The sequence below is a fragment of the Ostrea edulis genome, chromosome 1, assembly GCF_947568905.1.
Source record: "Ostrea edulis chromosome 1, xbOstEdul1.1, whole genome shotgun sequence".
NCBI lineage: Eukaryota > Metazoa > Mollusca > Bivalvia > Ostreida > Ostreidae > Ostrea > Ostrea edulis.
The window spans coordinates 24,392,460-24,414,795 of NC_079164.1; the positions used below are offsets into that span (position 1 = coordinate 24,392,460).

The 22,336-nt window shown below is 35.1% G+C and overlaps 1 protein-coding gene across 3 annotated transcripts; it reads right to left on the minus strand.

Moving 5' to 3' along the window:
- Positions 1-1,295: 1,295 nt before the first annotated feature.
- On the minus strand, positions 1,296-9,985 carry LOC125663782 (protein ABHD15-like). Of its 3 annotated transcripts, XM_048896154.2 has the most exons (3): positions 9,763-9,985; positions 9,093-9,389; positions 1,296-2,533 (listed from the first exon to the last, which is right to left on the minus strand). In XM_048896154.2, exon 3 carries the CDS (start codon positions 2,514-2,516, stop codon positions 1,350-1,352), a length of 1,167 nt encoding a protein of 388 aa, XP_048752111.1. In that variant the 5' UTR covers positions 2,517-2,533; positions 9,093-9,389; positions 9,763-9,985; the 3' UTR covers positions 1,296-1,349. The 3 variants fall into 3 exon arrangements, with proteins under 3 accessions (XP_048752111.1, XP_048752109.1, XP_048752110.1); XM_048896152.2 differs by lacking the exons at positions 9,093-9,389; positions 9,763-9,985 and adding an exon at positions 3,072-3,318; XM_048896153.2 differs by lacking the exons at positions 9,093-9,389; positions 9,763-9,985 and adding an exon at positions 2,718-3,065.
- Between the last annotated feature and the right edge of the window lie 12,351 nt (positions 9,986-22,336).

Sequence of the window (22,336 nt, forward strand, 5' to 3'; positions counted from 1 at the left end):
CACAAGTCTAAATTTGTGGTACTTCGCCTATAACTGGTGACGTCCCAATATGAGTGAAAAATGCTCGAGGGGTCGTAAAACAAACAAACAACCCGGGTATTTGAACGTGAAGATGACAGAGTAATTCGTTACTTATTCAACTCGATTTGATATCCCAAATTTATAATCATATTATAGATTTAACACAGTTTATGAATTTCATAGTGTACTATACTCTGCAAAGGAACACAGCAGATTATTGTACTTTACAATAGAATCTGTGTAATCTTAAACTGAGAGATATATGAAGATCAGCTCTGAAGCATCTTTGTCAGCCAATTGAAGGGTGTCTGATACGTCACTTTTATACAAGAATCATCAGTGATCTCACCGATCCATTTCTGTGGTCTTCAAAGGTCACATAAAGTGTAAAACAAATGGAAGACGGAATCCGCAGTTGAACAAGAAATGCCTCATTAATTGTCAGACATAACATCCCGCGCAGAATTCCTAAGTGACTACACAATAAAGTCACACGTTAAGTAACACAGCGCCCCGGGAAATTGTTACATTCACAAGTCTATCAATTGAGCAATCGGTTATGTAGACGTTTGGTTGACTTACTAAATAGCTTTATATAGCGTATGTAACTAACCGAAAGAATGAAATGTTTTTGCTTTGCTGTCTTTCAACAGTGCTAATAAAATTGCAAATCATCAGTGGATATTTCACAAAAGGTATACACATAATGCACATGTATTTATTTTATCTATACATATGTTTTATGACAATTGTTATCAATTAATCTAAGGTGAGAACCTCGTAAGTTGTAAGAACTTGTGTTCAAACCCTTTGTATATTATATATGCAATAAAATATGCTCAAACCACATAATGCATAATGTTGTAAAAACTTATAAATGATACTAACGCAATTTTAAAATGCGATATAGACTTACCACAGATATTTAATGCCAATTATTCGGTTAAATTGAACATTCTATGGTTAAATGACAATGCATTCACACAAAGTATTTTCTACTTTTTTCTACAAAATATCCTATCGTTCAATAACCGTACTTCTAAGTATTCTATTACAGTCAAAAGATGAAAGCCGAAATAGAGTAGTAAGGACAATCAATTCATCTTCCGCAAGAAGATACCTATTAGCATTGGCGAAACTGACTTTGAGATGACAATTACTGCATCATGCATAAGTTTTGTGATCAGTAGTTTTACACCATATGCGAATACCTTTTGTGAAATATCCACCACTGTTTGCAAGTCAGTGGCGATAAATTGCAACAACAAAAAAACTTCTATGGTAACAAACATTTTACTAACAATAAGTCACTCTGACGTCATTTGACGTCATTTTACGCCTTCAGTTTCCCTGTTGTTGTTCAGAGTAAAATCGATTACTGTAGACAAATACTCTAGGGCGAGATCCACGGACCACGATCGAGGGACCACGCCCTCCCAGAAACCACAGTGTCCGCCATTTTTTGTAGAAACCAACAGCATATTCGGGTAGTAATTGAAAATATCGAAGGGGATATGGTCTTGAGGACACACAGGGTCATCCTGGCTATTTATGCACATTAGAGGTATAGCAATGTCATCTACGTCCCGAAGTGGGTTATTCTTCTCTAGAAAGTCTTCCACTGACGAATATCCAAGTGGATCGCAGTAAACCTTCTCGATGTATTGAAGTAAATTCCATGAAGTAAAAGCTGACTGGAGGTCAACTGATTTCGACAACGCTTTAGCATGGCATGATAAAGTCAGTTTAAGAGCACATAATATGACACACTGATAAAATTTTAAAACACTCTCTAAATATTCCTGGTCTATTTCATATAGCGGAGATATGAAAGCAGCAGCTTTTAAACGGGTGGAGGAACCAAATTCACCTAGATACGAGAATAATAATGCCGACCCTGATCCCACCCCCACAGCAGTGATGTTAGCTTTAGGGAACTTCCGGTTTATATACATCACACACTGTCTTAAATCAGTCGGATCACCAAAACTCTGAAATCTACTTGTTGCCAGGTAGCTATTTCCATGACCACGGGAATTTATCACAACAACACGAAAACCTCTCTTGCATGCTTCTGAACACAATATTCGAACACTCTTCCTGTCGTCGGCTTGACCCGGAAGTACAATGACGATTGAACTGGTTCTCTTCGGAGGATAGTCACGTAATCTACACCAGTCTAAAGCAACGATCCCTTTATCTAAAAGCTGTAGGTATTCTCTCTCATATATAACATTATTCCTTTGGATAAAAAGTCCAAGAAAGGTTTGTATGTGAGCATTGCACGCCCATGCTGTTGGGCGGAATGGACGCTTAAGGTTTGTGCACTGGTTTATCAAATATGCATTCAGCTGAGATTCTTTACAGAAAAGTTCTGGCACACTGTCCTTTTCTAAAACACTTCGAAAGATATTGTAGACTATGTAGAGGATACAGCCAATCACAATAATTTCGAACATTGTCCCAAATGTGCATATTCCTGGTGCTACCAACATTTCAACTGGCAACAGATCTGAAAGGTATATCAAACAGTCATTCAGTACACGTGTAAAATAGCCTAATTTCATGGGAGATATTTAAGCTATAACGAATGAAAAAAAGAAGATATAAACTCTATGCAAAATATTCAGCAAACGCATACATTTTTTGAAATAAATGATATGATTCAGAATTAAAGACCGTTAAAGCATGATCACCTGTCTCTGAATTGTGAATTTCCGTCTCCTATATTCAGTGTAAATGCAGCACGCAATGTAACAAGCTTTAAAGATTTTATCACTGCCTGACGGAGTTTGTTGTGTTACCTGTGAAAGGGGTTATTCTGACGTCAAAATAGACGTATTTCAATATTGTAACAGAAAATCAAAACATTGCTAGTGGGTAGCCGCTCAATAAAAAAAATGGGAAGAATAAGCAATTTACAGAAAAATATAACCGTTACATCTCACCAGAGAGCAAGGCTCTTCCACGCAGAATGCACGAACCTGTAATTTAAATCTAGTAAAATCTATCTCAACTTCAAAATTACATTCTTAAAAAGAGATACTTACCCCAATTTGTAGAAAGAGATTGAAATTGACCGCTAATTGCTGTTTATGTTTAATCCGGAATGAAAATAACATTAGCCAAGCTTATTTCCTTGTTGCAGACAGAGTGTGAAGAGTTATTGTACCGATTCAATAGAGCGACAAGACCTACTGGGTGAAATATCAATTTCCCTACATTGTATGTCTCCATTCTGTTCTAAATACTAAAACAAATTTGCTTTTGTGCACGCTATTCATTCCCAAGATTAAGCACCGGATATTACGTCAGTTGTTCTTTATTCAATTTGTAAAGGGAATTTAAATTGAAATCTTAGCTGTAATTAAGGACTAATTAATTGATTACGTAACAAAGCACATTACACTACCTAAAGACAAAGCTAGTCTCCGAATTGCTTCCTTGCAAACATGATATTACACCGCCATCTGTAGTTTAGAACATGAAAATTAGTGTATTTCAGGATCTGTCTATCTATTTGATACTTATTTGAACATGAATTAAAAACGTCAAAAAACTGAGTATTTGCACCCTCAGAATACACTATTAACTCAGATGACATATTTGTGTACATTTTGTAATACTTCAAATTACGACTTTTTAAAATTCGGATATTAGAAAGGCATTTAACCACGGGTAATAGGCTCTATAATTTAAAGTGGAGAAGGAGCACGTGATATACCTGAGATCCTAATATCACCTGTACTTTTATATTGATTTTAACACATCCGCATAAAATCAATGTTCAAAATATATATGATTTTTTTGGGGGTTCTTGATTCGTGCAAGTAACATTAGGCAGTATACGGAAAACAATGTCTGTCTGCTGCCCTACTGTGCTGAATTAGTATACCCTAATGGATCGTAAAGACCATGAACATGGCATACGAATGAAACATAATACTTAGAGAAACGCAGATTAAAGACAAATCATAATAATATTAAAATAGCCCGTACACACGGAACAAACACGTATAACATTTACACTCCTCTATGACAGAGCTTGGAAATCTGAGGCTGCAATCAACTGGGATATGTTAATACTGGTTCAAAGAAAACCAACGGCAAATAAAAAATTCAATCAATATCATATATAAAGAAGGACGCATTAAATGAACTAGAATTAATAGCAGGAGGGAAAAAACAATCAGGCCCATTCATTTATCCCTCAAGTTACAATTTTGGAGGTTAAAAGAAATCATAATGGATATTTGGAATCTTTCTTGATTTACGGTCACCGTTCATGCAGCGAATGATTTTGAAGAAATAATGGCGGTCTGTAATTGTATATTCTACGTTTGATATAGGGAAATAAAGAGGTATTGCCGAGTATGGAAGTTTCCATCCCTCCCAAAGCGGAATATTGCAGCCAAATAATGTCTGAAGATATTTGCGTCGCTGTACATCATAACGGGCGAGTAACGGCGTGAGCATTTATGGTTAGGGTGGGTTTTTTTTTTTGGTTATAAAAGAGCTAAACAGAGCACAGTTATTTTCAGGTTTTTTTTGGTGTTTTTTTTTTTTTGGTGCTATTTTAAAGAAATTAAGGCTTTCCTCTCCCAATTTTGGACACAGACACATGTCCAAACGTATCTTTGAATTGATAATACTGTCGGTCTACTGAAAACCTTAAAAACCGTTTATCAGTTGTGGAAACCTTCTTTATACGTTGATGGTTCAAATTCTGCTTAGTTAACGTGTTAAGTTCAGGTATTACAAAAAATCTGAACACACCTCTTGTTGGCATGAGTGATAGCACTACAATCTAAATAATGCATCCAACTTTGAGGACGTCAACTAGTGACTTCAAATATCAAATCAATTTAATAACAGGATTGACTCGCATTCAATTGCTTTAAGTTAACATCATTTAAACTTGGGATTACAATTACATTTTAGTAGCCCTTATATAACGTTGTAATTTTGATCTGTAATGACAAGTAATTTGATTGCAACAGCGTGGTTCTCTCTCCCCTTTTGAAATTACTGCGTACAGGTCTGGCAATATCTATTCACTAAACATCTTACATTTACATCCGCGAGGTGGAGTCTTTTGTCTACCTGGGAAGTGTGGCTGACCAACAAGGAAGTATGGACCGAGGCAAGGCAAGAGAAGCTTTCCTCACACTAAAGAACGTCTGAACAACTCTTTGCATCGAAGTGAGTTCTCTTCTACGGATGACGGAGAACAAAGATGATGTAAAAAAAAAAAAAAAAAAAAAAAAAAGATTCAGAGCAGATACAGCAGAGGAAATGGGGCTGGATTAGAAAAACCAGCGTCCAGCACCAAACGTCAGCACTGACCCAGAAACCACAGGGAAGGAGGAAGAGAGGCCGACCTCGCAACAGCTTTAGACGAGTATTCGGCAACAATGGAGCGGCCAGGGTAGCTAAGAACAGAGAGAGATGGCGAGGGCTATCTTCCAGGGAAGTAATGGACATAAGTAAGTAACAGCTTACAATAATTTCCATCTAATGAAAGGAACATTTATATTGGATGTTTAAAGATAACAAATACGACGACGGTGACAACTGATGGGAAACACGGCGTTGGTTTCTTATCACCACTCACACTGTTTAATGAGAATTCGTAAAGTACAAACCAATTACTCTCCATTTTTTGGGGGTACATAGGAACCAGTTATAATATTTGCTCTGATCTTGCGTGCTTAAAAATTACACGTAAGAATATTTGTATGCAATTGTCAAGTACTTGCAATGATCTAAACATATTTGAATAAAATAGCTTTTATTCTGGAATTAAACAAATCATATTATATCAGACTAAATTTGATGTGCTTTATCATATTCGAAATGTTCTCCTCACAGTGAGTCACCTATCCAAATGTAAATTTATGAAACCAATCCCTGTATATACATGTACATATTGTACAACAAAACTTCATTATCATAGTTCAATCTTGATATGATAAAGCATTCCTATCAGAGAGGCAACGATGAGGAATAAAGAGAAAAAAAATATCGGTATTCAAGTCTTCCTTGTTGTATATATTCCCACTAGTAGGGCGACCAATGAAAAAGATCGATTGGTACATACGTATTTGATGATATAGCAACGCTAATTAATTTTAGTGAGAGTGTTCGAAACATCCCTTGGGAATATAATGTGGTTTTGTGCTGTAGAATCCGTGCTATCTCACTTGAGATCTATCAAAAGATTGTCAATTACAGTTTCGCAGCAATGGAATAATGTATGTATAGAAATCACTTACTACGAATGCTCGAACTCCATAAATATCGCCATCATTGAAAACATATGAACTACAGAGAGATATATTCATATCACCTAATGTACATGTATGATATGCAAACACGTGTAAAACCACATGTGGTTTTCACATGGGTTTTTGAAAGTAAATAAGATCGGATTTATATTTTACCCTCGAATCGAATGATCGAAAAAAAAAAAAAAAAAAAAAAAAATCGGTCACGTAATGTTTTACAAGAGTCTTAATTAATAAGACATAAATCGTCCAATACTTCGATAACGACAAAAATGCAAATTATTGACAAGGGATTTTGATGATTTATATGGAAACTGTAATTCCTAAGATATATCAGATATGACAGAAAATTGTGTTCTACTTTCCACCGAGGTCTTCCGAGAGACTTAAATCTCTAGAAGTGACTAATTAAAACTTAGAAATGAGTGTCCTGTGACGTCACAATGACAACTTTAATTAAGAACTTTAATTAATTCAGATAATGCAATTATGACTGTCCCATGGATTCTTCTTGTCAAGTATAGAAGTACCACCAAGGCTTTAAGTTCTGTGGGACGTTTTAGAAACAAGAATTTATAATTTGAAACTATGTTTTATTTAAAACAAGAATTTTGAACATGATCGCTGAATTATAATTTCTTGAAATTTATGTGATGTGACTGGCGAAACAAACATTCATGTATTTCCATATGCCAGCGCAGGTAGTTCAATTTTCGGCAGTTTCACATACTTTTGAAAAATAAAACGTATTTTATATCAGTGATATGAAGTTTAATTCAAAGGCATCAACTAGAATTCGGTATCTATACAAATGTACATGTATATAAAGAGCACATGAGCTTTAACAAGGTTGTCGTCTTGAACTGATTGCTATAGTATTGTCGTGGTTCCACCGTGAATAATATGTTCATTTGTTAATGGATCATGGTCAGGCGCTTTCCGTAACTTTAATAACTTTAAACTATCTATTTATAACTTAATTTCCCAATTTAATTTTGCCAGCTAGTAAGTCAACAATGCACATTTCACATTCTCTGATAGCGTTGCCAATGTTATTTTCGACTTCATGTTTAAAGTTAAAGTCAAAATGGTCTTCCTCTATAAGAAATATAAATCCTCACCCATTAACGGAAACAAACTTGTATATTCATAGTAAAGCTGTTCAACGTTAAAATTATGTCGCGTTTATTTTGACAGTTTTATCAACGTGTATGCTGTCTTTTCACCTACTGAAATAATCCTATTGAAAATACTAACAATGACTGATTCTGAAATTAGCGTCTATGATTTTTAAGCCATATGTATGATACACTATGTCATTTTCATAGGGGAGGGTATTAGGGTACCTTTTACTCCATGAAAATGACGTGGTCCTTGCGTAATTTAACTTGTATTTTTTGCATCTTTTTACATTTCTTTACCACTGGATTGTAGTAAGTTTAGAAATAGTAAAAAAAAGTGTAAATTGAAATAAAAACGCGATTTCATATTCTATCATGAGTATCATTTTTTTTCCATATTATAAGTTAATAATTGAAATAAAAGACACCACAGAGTCCTCGGCATCTGCTTCGTACTGAGATATTTTATTGAAAATAAATATTAACGGCAAAATAACAACTCAACTTTATGACAAACGGGATGATTTCAGCTTCTCCATCGTCAACTTCCCATATTTATGTAGCAATATTCCATTATCACCTGCATACGGTGTTTATATTTCTTAATTGATTCGATACACCAGAGCTAGTTCTGCGTATGATCAGTTTTTAAATCGAGGCAGGCTACTGACAAACAAGTTGATATTACAGGGATTTTTACGTTTCCGTTGAAAGTCATCATTTCACAAATCCCATGGTCGTTATAATGATCTAGATCGAACAAACGATACCCGAGGATATCACTCTGAACACAAGGGCATCAACAAAAAGGATGTTTGGTCTCGTTAATCTCTATGACGTATTGGATCTCGTTAATGTTTGCGGTGTATGTAGTGTTGTAAATGTGTGTGGTGAATGAGATCCCGTTAATCTTTGTGGTATATAGAGTCTCGTTGATATTTGCGGTGCATGGTGTTTTTTAAAGTTTGCAGTGTATAAAGTCTAGGTAATGTTTACAGTGTATAGGGCCTCGTTAATATTTGTGGTGTATGTTAATGTTTACAGTGTATAGGGCCTCGTTAATATTTGCGGTGTATGTTAATGTTTGCATTGTATAGGATATCGTTAATATTTGCGGTGTATGTTAATGTTTGCATTGTATAGGGCCTCGTTAATATTTGCGGTGTATGTTAATGTTTACAGTGTATAGGGCCTCGTTAATATTTGCGGTGTATGTTAATGTTTGCATTGTAAAGGATATCGTTAATATTTGCTGTGAATGTTAATGTGTGCAGTATACAAATTCTCGTTAACTATTATTTGTCTATATAAATTTTACAAAAAAAAAAAAAAAAAAAAAGTCAAATATTAAAAGATACCATCGTTAAAACAAAAGTCGTCATTATTGCATATTATTATCTTGTATCCTTGATTAATACCATATTTATACCACAACCTTATATATATGATTTAGTTTTGTCCAGCAATCAACTAAAACTATTCACGATCTTTGCAATAGACCTTACCAATAAAATCTCGCTAGAGAAATAGAAATATATTGAAGTAAATTCTAAATTGCTGTTAATGCTTTCTAAATTCCCATCATGACGTTTTGGTAGTGGTATTTTATCAAAATTATCATTATCTTGCTCAGATTGTAATATTCATTCAAACATAGACTTACCTTAAGTGATGTGTATATTTTACTCCTGCTGTTGCAGAGACTTATTCTTTATACGTAGAGGCATCACGTCTGTCTGTCCACATACTATCGATTGTTGGCAGATAAAAACCGCAGAATATTATTACCAATTTGTTTTTCTTCTTCTGTTATAATTGAGGCCTTTTGTACAGCCTGAGATGGTAAACACTTTTGTATTTATTAAACTTCTGCCATCAATCTTGTTTCCATCCTCTTTAACGTCATGGGGCAACGTTCTATTTACACCTTATTTGATATGGTAGACTATTGCCATCTATTCTGGAAATATACATATAAACATATCTCGGTGCATTCAACTCGTGGGATAATCGTTTTTTAACTTTATGATCCACTAATCTTGTGTGAACTTCTCAGACAAATTATCCCTCTTTTGTCAAAATTCACATTAAATTAGTTTGAATGTACATCAATTTAAATTGTTTGAAAGTTGTAAAACAAATATACTTAAACAGATTCAATATCATATGTCGGACTCTTCTGCTTTTAAGAGCTCAGCATAAAGATTCAATGAAATTGTCGATGAAGATTAACATTGAAAGAACCAAACTTTCATTCACTAATCCGGAATTTTTCATTTAAATTGTACATTATAGATAAATCTCCATTTGATATACTAGTAAATTGTAATCACCTGTACAAATGTTTAAAACTTCTACTCTCTGTTTTGATCCTTACAATATTCCTGCAACGATGCATACGAGGTCTTGGCAAAGCAATCCTTGCCTAAGTTAGGACATTGAATCCATTCATAACTGATAAACCCTGCTCTGTCACACATTGTCTCTTCAGGATATAGATGTGGGAAATCTAGAGTACTTAAGAGTGTCCAGCGTCATTCACATAATCCATCGCGTATATAGCGGAAGTTGTAACGCAACAGATGGTTTTATAATTGGACATGCGTGAACTATCAAATTCAAACGGAAAAATTACGCACACATAGGCCCGGATCCTTTTTAAAAGTATAATTCATGATTTTCCTTAACACGGAGCGCTGACAGAAGTCAAATACATGTATACAATTTATCCAGCCCGTTTTGTTATAAGAAAGCGGGGATGTTATTCGTGGATTTTTATGGAAGATACTTTTATGCGACTATCATATACTGAGTATTTAAAAAATAAATTTCAGTTTTTGAAAATACATGAGGGCATGAACTTTGCGACGCTTTACGCCAGCATGAAAAGTATACTGGCGTCGAACGTTGTTGGTCTTGCCCTCATATATTTTCGAAATGAAATATATTTTTTATCTCTACATTTTACTTTATTTCAGTCGAAATATTCTCAGTCGTTAAAATAGTTGTACTATATTTATCAATATGCATACGCATTGTTCACAGTACACGTACATTCATGAGGATATGACTATGATTTGAATTGGTAAAGGTATCGAAGGTAAAAATATTGGGTATGTAAATATCATATAATTTAAACTTTAATATTAATCAATGCATTCTATGATAGCACTGCAGAAAATTATCAGCCATTTCGATTTCTTCCTAAGGATGGCATTAGCCGTGGGGAAAACCTAGAGTTCGAAGAGTGTTATCACCAATGTACGAAACCTCATTTGACACCGAGTAATGGTTGTATGTAATATATATATATATATATATATATATATATATATATATAATGAATATCCAAGAATGTCATTCATGATTAAATCATTTGCTTAAGGTATTGCCTCAATGGTTTAGAGATACATGTGTAAGTGAAATTTACAATTCTAGTGGAATAAATATTGAATTTCAATATTCATGTTACGTTGAGGCACGAGGTATGTCATCTCATACACGTTCAGAATGTCCTCAGAAAACCGACAACATCATCTCATACACGTTCAGAATGTCCTCAGAAAACCGACAACATCATCTCATACACGTTCAGAATGTCCTCAGAAAACCGACAACGTCATCTCATACACGTTCAGAATGTCCTCAGAAAACCGACAACGTCATCTCATTCACGTTCAGAATGTCCTCAGAAAACCGACATCATCTCATACACGTTCAGAATGTTCTCAGAAAACCGACAGCAGCATCTCATTCAAGTTCAGAATGTCCTCAGAAAACCGACAACGTCATCTCACACACGTTCAGAATGTCCTCAGAAAACCGACAACATCATATCATACACGTTCAGAATGCCCTCAGAAAACCGACCGACAACATCACCAGGGTGTCCTTAAAATGGACTCCAGAAGGCAAAAGGCAGCAAGGTCGTCCTAAGACCACATGGAGACGGACCGTGGAAACCGAGATGAAGGACATGGGTCTAACTCGGAGGGAATTAGAGAAGGCAAAAGACAGAGAGCAGTGGAGGAAACTAGTACTTGCCCTATGTGCCTCTGGGTGCAACAAGGACTAGTTAGGAAGGTATACTTTCAAAAAATGAAAGACATATATGCATGGAGTGTAATGGAGAAAGATGCCTTAAGTAAGAATATCTATTATTAATATATAGTTACTTAATTTAACAATGTTTATGCAAAATGGGTAGCAGAGTGAGTAAATATTAGAAAACAGTTTCTTCATTGACATTCACAACACCTATACGTCATCTCCCAGCTGACTTATGGCGTCAGAAAATGGTTGCGTGTTTGTTGCAGCGTTATCGATGTCAGTTAGACGTTTTTTGGTAGGTACGGTTTTGGTGGGTACACTTTTCTTTTGAGAAATAGACGTCAAAAACGTTATTGACAATGTTGAAACTAGGCATAATATCCTAACCATTCAAAGGTGTAAATGCTGAACATACATTTTTATTTGATTATTGCTCTTTCATATACCAGAACTGAAATTGTTGAAGGCACGTCTCATTTTAGAACGTCTTTATTCTGACAAATCTATAAAGCAGTTATCTCCTATTTATTTTCATAACAATTGTAAAAATATATTATATTCTAAATATTATCCATATCAAGTCACTATGTATGTGTACGTTGATATTTTCAATTAGTTTGAATTTTCGTTTTTACAGACCGCCGCGGTGGTTTAGATTGATTGATTGATTGAATATTGTTTAACGTCCCTCTCGAGAATATTTCACTCATATAGAGACGCGGTGGTTTAGAGATAGAGCGTTCGCCCCACATGCGGAAGGCTGGGGTTCAAATCCCGGCCGTGAAGACCTAAGTCGTTTAAACAGGTAGTGACAGTTTCATCGCCAAACGCTCGTCATCAGGTATGAATGTCACGGGTCCTCGGAGATGACCTTAAAAACGGGTGTCCCGTGTCAGTAGGTGTGGCACGCTAAAGAATCCTCACTGCTCGAAGGTCGTAAGCGTCGAGCAAAGGCCTAAATTTGAGGCTCTTCACCGTATTGGTGACGTCTCCATATGGGTGTAAAATTCTCGAGGTGGATACAATTAATCAATCAATCAATTGTTGGTACAGTAGTTGGCCATGACTAAGTTCGCAAAATGGCGTTGTCGTCGATGTAAACACACTTCGTTCTCTTAATAACAATATGAGTTTTAATATCAAAATCATATAACGCTTACTATTTTTGAAATATTTGGCCTCTAACACGTATAGCACTTCTTTGTGGAATGATGTCATACAGGCTCCGAACGGTATATACAACGCGCTTCAAATCACCGGCATTCTGAATTTCAGATATATGTCGGATTTGCAAGGTTTTCCAGACATTGATATCTGGACTTTGGGCAGGCCACGGTAAAATGTTTATAGCATTGTCTGCTTTCCATTCCATGGCTCTTGGTGACACATGGCAAGGAGCATTGTACTCCTGGAAGATCCAGGGTCGGTTTGGGAAGTGTTGCGCTACTACAGGCCACATATTTTCACCAAGGATTGAAAAATATCTATCAGTGTTTATATGACCATCAGCTGGTGACAAAGTTCCTTCTCCATGCCAGATACGAAATTCAACCCCCCCCTCCCCCAAACATAACGAACACCCGGCAGGTGTGCTCCTGTTCTCCTAACTCACCTAGACATTCTGGCCGTAAACGTTCACCAGGCTTCCTCTAAACATAAGCTTTGTTATTATTTCCATCACTGAAAATGACTTTAGACCAAAGTTCACGAACTGTCATGTAATTTCTGCTGATAAAACCGTGTCCTATGCTCTCGGTATACACGAAATACAGTTATCGTCTGTAGCCAACCGAACAAAATCGCCTTCTAATAGTTCTATCAGGCACTTTACATCCTGTTCTATCGTTAAAGTCTTTTAATGCCTGTGTCCTTCACACTCTGACATCCCGTGGTGTTGTCTTTCTTTTAACTCCGCTTCGCTGCTTGTTGTCTATGCAAGGTGAAGATAACGAACAGTGATCAATCTCATAACTCCTATAAGCAATATAAAATAGATAGTTGGACAAACACGGACCCCTGGACACACCAGAGGTGGGATCAGGTGCCTAGGAGGAGTAAGCATCCCCTGTTGACCGGTCACACCCGCCGTGAGCCCTATATCCGGATCAGGTATGCTTCCTCTCTCGCGCACTCTTTTTTCAAAAACTTTCTGAACATTTCTACAATTGTCAGCTCCTGAATTAACCGTTGTTTGACAGATATATAAATTTCATTCCTTTCTGCTCACTGGTCAACTCTTTTCCTTTCTATGCAGACGACAAATTTGTTTATCGAAGGGGTATACAAGTAAACAAAACAGTTGCGAAAATTTAAAAACTTTCATTCGGATAAAATTGAATGTAATTGGATCACGACGGATTTAATTTCCCTTTCAACTTTATACAAACGTCGCCGCCATTTTGCAAACTCATTTATGGTCAACTGCTACATACAATCTGTAGATTCTAATAGCCTTTTCAATAGCAAGTTAAACAACATATCCAAGGTTCAAGGAAATACTTAATGCACTCACAAGCACGTAGAATCATATTTTGACACCGGCGATTATTTACGAAATAATGATAATGTTTTCGTGTATGTTGCAGGATAACCTCTGAGGTTGAGAAATGTTGTTTTGAAATATAAAAGCCGAGGCTTTTATATTTCAAACAACATTTTGAGACCAAGGAGGTTTTTCTTAAAACGATATCTCTTTTACTCTGAAAGGTATCTCCTTCCTTTAAAGAGATATCTCTCTGAGAATTCGTAGAGAGATATCTTTCTAGCGTAAAGAGATATCTCTTTAATCGTTGAAAAAGAGGTATCTCTGAAAGATATATTTTTTATTAGTTTGAATACTCCCTAAACCGGAAGCCCGCCAAAGCAAATCTTACCATGATGACCGTAATCACGGGGAAAGGGTTTGCGTTTACCTCATGTGCAGTGTATACAGGTAACAAAAAGAAAAAAGAAAAAAAAAAGACAATAAATTGATAAATATGTGAGCAGACTGGATTTACATTTACAGTTATATCAAATTATGTTTCCCCAATTACCTCTTCAACCTTTTCCGCCATTTTACACAAGAAGTATTTTGATTGGTTAAATAATAGGGTTACATCATATTAATGGCGATGCAACAGGGAGAAGTCATTATGATCATCAGGGAAAATCTTTTTAAAGAGATAACTCTTTTTGAAAATTTAAAGAGATATCTCTCTAACTTAAAAAGATATCCCTTTTTACATTGATAGAGAGATATCTCTTTACGCTAGATATATATCTCTTTCTTTTTAAGAGATATCTCTCTAGTTTAAGAGATATCTCTCAAAGAGAAAGAGATATCTCCTTAGCGTAAAGAGATATCTCTTTTGTTTAAAAAGATATGTTTTTAACTAAAGAGATATATCTTGTTTAAAGAGATATCTCTTTTGGTTGAAGAGATATCCCCTTAGCGTAAACAGATATCTATCTAATTTATAGAGATATATTTACAGCCAATAGATATATCTTTTAGTGTAAAGAGATATTTCTCTTATTTAATGAGATATCTTATTTTACGAATAAATAGTAAAATAGCTTGCCGTAGATGCTCAACATGGACACTGTCCCATTTAATATCATTTCATGATTTTATATTGGTGGTTAATAACTAAATTATCATGGCATTTGTTTTCATTGCTGATAAATTGTGATGGTATTTTGAAAAGTACAGCGTTGGCTTTTTAAATATCACGTATTAGGCCTATACATGTATATCGATAAATAGATAGCTAGATATAATAAATAGACAGCTAGATAGAAAACGTATGACGTTTCCCAGATTTTTTTTAATCCGATGAAAAAGTGCACATTTTAATTGTATTTTATCCGGAAATCATGAATATGATTCTTATTGTTAAGTACCTGCTTCTGTATCAAACACAAAGATTAGTAACTCTAGTTTTCCGACGAGCTCAACAATTTTGAAATAGAAAATAAGCACTAAGAGATGCGTTTTAATGAGGAATTATAGCTAGAATATGAAGTTTTCCCGGGGGAGGGGAAAGAGGATTAAGAGGAGCACCACACTACAACATCTGCATCTATACCTGTAGAGATTTCATTTATGACTACAATAAAAGTCAGCGGGTTTGCTGATCTAATTTATCATATTTTTCTCTTTTGCCCCTGAAGCAAAAGTTCATTTTAAGGTCACACTGAATGCGGGCCTGACTATTAGATATTTATGAAAATTTACAACTCTTACCGCACAAGTGCTGCAATTTACAATCTTACCGCACTGGTGCTGCAATGCGAACAAAAAATGTACATTAACATCCAGTAATTGACACTAATTTTGATGAACTCATTATTTCTCTTGACGTTTTTACTCATTTTGAAAAATGTGCATTTTAGTTATGTATTTTCATAGAGAAATATCCATATAGTGGCTGTCTTTAACACACACACACCACCTTTCTTGATATATCAGAACATCTGACAATAACTTCACACAGGCAACAAGAACTTAAAAATAGGATGTGCTTATAAGATTCTGTCCTTAATTAACCCAATCCTCGTAAAAAAATAAAGAAATAATAATAATATATACATGTATATATATATATATATATATATATATATATATATATATATATATATATATATATATATATATATATATGAATATATAATCTTACCGGACAGTCTGTTGCATTTGATCGATAGCACCAGGTCGCGACAGATCAACACGCACGTGCTACATACACTCCGGGTTGGATCGATACTTGTTACTAGTGCTAAGTATATATCTACCTATAACATCGGATGTGAATGCAGCTTTTGGTGGCTGCACTTCCCCTGTTACTGAGGATACTTGGGACTGTCTGGTGATAGAGTAATTTCAGTACTGAATACAAGTACACAAGGTAAAAGTCAACGAGAGACAACTGGCTTGACACACACGCATGCGCGCACGCACCCCCCCCCCCCCGCACACACACATACACACTACTTAGACAAGAACAACGAGGACCAAAACAGCGATGATTAGGATGTCATCCACAGTAATTTGTACATTTTTTTTCTTCTCTCTCTTTACCAAACTTGGTACATGTATTGGGAAAGGGAAATAAATATCGTGAATTTCTTAGTCCCTGCCCCAATTGGACTGAAGACTGGGGCTAAAAATGATGCAATCTTTCAAAGTTTCCTTTTCTCCGAGACATTAGCAGACAACTGATTTATAATTGTGAGGAACAAAGTCCGTTAATACGAAAATGTTTACCAGATAAATTCTGTTTCAGTACTAAGTAAATTTAGAACGGTGTTGATAGGGTCGATACTCAAATAAAACAATACCTCAAAGAATTTAATGTAAGAAATGTGAAATAACAAAACTGAATACAAATATTATTTTGTATTGTCATGTCCTTATTACTCTAATTTAACTTTTTAATATAAGAAATAGAAAAACAGTATATGGCAAGGCTTTTGATAAAGGCAGTGAGTCTAAGAAACGTGTAAACATATCAAACATATTATACTGGTATTTTTGTCAATCTTTCGTTCACATGAAATAGCTCACTAGTATATTGTACAATGCCAATGAGATGTGTCTCAAGGTTGCAATAAACTAACTAACATTGTGAAATTTAGAGGAATCATTGGTTGTGGTGCTAGGGGTGAGTATCTAAATGGCGTACACAGTGAGAAAGCATTAATTACTTCTTTTAAAATGCCCTTGACTTGTGGATATCGAAACAATGTAGTACACATTGATAATGAGGAGAGAATCCTCTATAGAGATTATGACCCTTGGGAAAGGGTTTATGGCGTTAGGGCGGAGCTCTATGGTTCATGTCATGTAGTGAAAATATATTATTTCTTTAAAAGTTTTCTTGACTCTTGGTACTGAGTACATGATTATGATGAGGACCTCTATAAAAATTGTGAAATTCATGGCCCCTGAATCGAGGACTTTGATGCTATGTAATAATGTAACATCATTGTCTTTGTTTGTAAGGCTCATTATTACAACAGTATTTTAAACGAACTTTTCATCAATTCCACTTTTGGTAATCGTACTTATACTCCAACTGCCCTTTCAAAAGATGAAATTCTTCAAAACCATGCTTCGGTTTTAGACACATTTAAATCTTTGGAGATCAGGTCTTCCAACAGTCTGTTGGAATACCCATGGGCACGAATTGTGCTCCTTTGTTAGCTGACCTGTTTCTATATTCACATGAAGCAGAATTTATTAAAAAACTTCTACATGAGAAGAAAAAATCTCTTGCTGTGGCCTTCAATTCGACATTTAGATATATCGACGACGTTTTGTCTATTAACAATAATAACTTTCATTCATATATCGATTCGATATATCCCTGTGAACTCGAAATAAAGACCCCACAGAGTCGTCCACTTCTGCTTCATACTTAGATATTTTATTGAAAGTAGACATTAACGGCAAACTGACAACTCAACTGTATGACAAACGGGAGGATTTCAGCTTCTCCATCGTCAACTTCCCATATTTATGTACATGTAGCAATATTCCATTATCACCTGCATATGGTGTTTATATCTCTCAACTGATTCGATGTGCAAGAGCTTGTTCTGCGTATGATCGGTTTTTAAATCGAGGCAGGCTACTGACAAACAAGTTGATGGTACAGTGGTTTCAACAGTCTCGATTGAGAGTCAGCATTTCGCAAATTCTATGGTCGCTATAACGATCTCGTTCGTCAATACAACCTATCATTGGGTCAAATGCTGTCTGACGTATTCCATACCGATTGTTAGACCGTTCGTGGCACACTGATTTTGACTACGGATAACTCCGTTTACCTGATCAGGTTATACATGTAGGGCTCCAATCTCTATCTAGAGTTGTCGTTTCTTACTCTCACTTACACCTCTGTTAACGTCTCAAAATAATCAATTTTATTCCACATGTAAATCCACTTTTTTCTTTACAGCTAATAAAACTAAGAACTATTTTATAAAATATCGGGAAAATGTAGGACCAGCAACTATTTGTAGATTTTTTCCCATTACTATATATTCTTCATGTACCTATGTATAGGCCTGGTGCAATAGAACTACCCAATATCCACGTTTCAACCCAAATCAATGCTTCTTGTGTCCCCAAAAGACTTGACATCTGCTCAATATTTATTTACGTATATTTTTGTAACTGAAGTCAAAACCATACTTTATTTGACACTACGTGCCATTTTACACAAATCTTGTAAAACCCTTGAGACGTTGACAGAGGTGTAAGTGAGAGCAAGGAACGATAACTCTGGGTAGAGATTGGTAGGGCTCACAGCGGGTGTGACCGGTTGACAGGGGAGGCTACCTCCTCCTAGGCACCTGATCCCACCTCTGGTGTGTCCAGGGGTCCGTGTTTGTCCAACTATCTATTTTGTATTGCTTATAGGAGTTATGAGATTGATCACTCTTCGTTATCTTCACTTTTCATGCTAAGGCGAGAATTATGACTTATATAGTATAAATGCATTATTCCTTTTAAGACTTTTCATTTAGAGTCCTGGTCTGGACTTCTCAAAATAAACTTATGTTGAAACTTGAACTTAATTCTGACTGCTCAAATACTTTGAAATTTTTCGAGAAATACAGATCAGGATAATGAACAAAAAATTGAGAGTATGATAAAATAAGACCCCTATTGATATTGTGAAGGTCAGACCCCGGGATTCGGTTCTCTTCATCATATTTAAGCATTGCTTTTTAAAGATCTTATTTATACCCCTGTACGTCTAACACAGAGACCGACTTTAAAGATATAATGGATTGGAAACCAATTCTGTGGAATTTCTGTCCCTGGGTCAGGTGCCAGGATTGGACTATATAAATCTTGTAGTGAGAAAAAAATCTTTCGAAATCTTCTTTACTAGCAAAAAAAAAAAAATGTTTTTAAGAAATTAAGTCCTGAGTAATAGCCCCTTGATACAAGGTGTATCACATTTTGAGTCTATAGGTCACAAATTTGTAGTAAAGAATCATTAGAAGCTCATCCTAGGCATAAACGTTGATGACCAGATGACGTGTAACAATCCGAAAATGACGTTATTTGGCCAAGGTCAAGGTTCACTGGTATTGAAATGTCCCGATCGCTGCTTTGTGGAGGAACAGACTTGTGTGCTAATTCTGAATGAAGGGCATCTGGACAAACTCTCTAGCATTAGAAAGTTAAAAATAATTCTTATCAAGAGACATTAGAGATTTATACATATAATTGAGATTCTTATGAATAGACAATGTATTTTGACCCTGACCTAAAATACCACGTTTCTCAAATCTCTAAATCTAAGATCCATTTGAGGGATGCTTAAAAATAAAATGTTTTAATCATCAGATGTTAAATCGTAATTAAGAGATAATTAATTGTTATTCCGAAATGATATGTAACTGTGTAGGTCTTATTATGTTCTGCTAAGTCTTATAGTTACGAGATAATAAGTCTGTGTGAAGTCGTAATTACGAGATAATTAGCCTGTGTAAAGTCGTAATTACGAAAAAATTAGCCTGTGTAAAGTCGTAATTACGAAATAATTAGCCTGTGTAAAGTCATAATTACGAAATAATTAGCATATGTAAAGTCGTAATTACAAGGTAATTAGCCTGTGTAAAGTCATAGTTATGAGATAAGTCTGTGTAAAGTCGTAATTACGAGATAATAAGCCTGTGTGTAAAGTCGTAATTACGAGATAATAAGCCTGTGTAAAGACGTAGCTACGAGATAATAAGCCTATGTAAAGTCGTAATTACGAAATAATTAGTATGTGTAAAGTCGTAATTACGAGATAATAAGCATATGTAAAGACGTAATTACGAGATAATAAGCCTCTGTGTAAAGTCGTAACTACGAGATACTTAGCCTGTGCAGAGACGTAGTTACGAGATAATAAGCCCGTGTAAAGACGTAATTACGAGATAATAAACCTGTGCGTAAAATCGTAATTAGGAGATAATTAGTCTGTGTAAAGTCGTAATTACGAGATAATAAGCATATGTAAATATGTAATTAAGAGATAATAAGCCTCTGTGTAAAGTCGTAATTCTAAGATAATAAGTCTGTGTAAAGTCGTAATTACGAGATAATAAGCCTATATAAAGATATAATTACGAAATAATAAGTGTGTGTGTAAAATCATAATTACGAGATAATAAGCTTGTGTAATGTCGTAATTACGAGATAGTTAGCTTGTGTAAAGTCGTAATTACGAGATGATAAGTCTGTGTAAAGTCGTAATTACGAGATAATAGTCGTAATAATATCATAATAAGTCCATGTAAAGTCGTAATCACGAGATAATAAGCATGTATAAAGTCGTAATCACGAGATAATAAGCATGTATAAAGTCGTAATTACGAGATAATAAGCATGTGTAAAGACGTAAATGAAATTCATAATAACGGCTTACATGTATACGAGTATTTTGAGATGAAAAGTATGAAAGTGCATTTTAATAGGGGTATTCACTATTATCATCCCCTCACTACAGAGTTACCGAGAGATATAACAATTTGCGCATTTGTTCGTTCCTTTGTCCGTTCTATATTCGTTAGCGGGACTTCTGTAAGTGTATTGCCGTATTAAGTCTATGCAATTGCTCGGATAAATAGGAACATGAAACGTGTACTAAATTGACGTAATTGTAGAAAAATAAATGTATCAGCCATCGGTAATTCAAAGATACGGACAATTTAAAGCGAAACACGATTAGTTTAAAGGGTGACAGGACAGCATGAACAAGGAAAGTTTAAGGAAAATCTCAATTGTTTGGCCTAAGGAAGTAATTGGCAGGTTGTAGAACTATATGTGAGGTATGGAGTTGTTGAACTCTAAGTGATAATGTTAAAGTGCTGCCATGGCCAAAATTTATATTATCCATATGAAGTTGTGTCGTAAATCACAGGCTTACAATAGAGCATTATGGCTGTTCAGTGTTCAGCTACATGTATGACTTGCAAAATTTTGAAGCTTGTTGCTCATGATCAAAAACAACCCGAAGCATGCTTCTAATCTTGATACAGAAAAAGAACCGTTATTTCGTCCTGTCAGATGTTTCAAGAAAGATGCCATCTTATGCATTTGTGTACATCAAAAAGAGGAAATATAGAGAAGTGGAAATCTTGAGAGGATTTCCATAAAGTTGTATTCAACTAAAAGACCGTCACACGCTATGTCTTCAAGTTCTTTTGTATTTGATGGGGTTTAAATAAACTCCAAGGATATCAACATTGCTTGGTTTGATTATTATCGGTATCATATAACAATCAAACCAATGAAATTGTTTTTCATCCAGGTTGTATGGAATTCAATTCTGACTACATGTACATGTATATTCAATTATAATATTTACATTTTCAATGTTTTTGCCTCCGATGTCTTTGGCCATTTGAGTCTCATGAGTACAGAAATAAAAGTGAAATATAGATATAAGAAATAAATGTCATTTTTGAAAAATACATGAGGGTATGAATTTCAACGCTTCACACCGGCCTACTTTTCATGAAGCGCATCACGACATAGGCCGGCGTGAAGCGTCGCAGTTCACATTATTTCTTAAATGAATGAAATATTCTCGAGCGAGACGTTAAGCAAGATACAATCAATCAATCATATCATTTCTTGATCATATTTCGTAAGGTGCTGCTACATGTGCACATTGATTTCCATTGGTCTACTGTGTCTAATACATGACGATTAGCGAACCGCACAATATATACAATAAAAAAGTCATGTATTTTTGTTATATGTACATAGTAAAATTTTACAAAATCAAATTTATGCAACATGAGAACATCGCCACATTTAGATAAGATACGTGTAATGAATGAAATATTTGTATAAAATTTAAA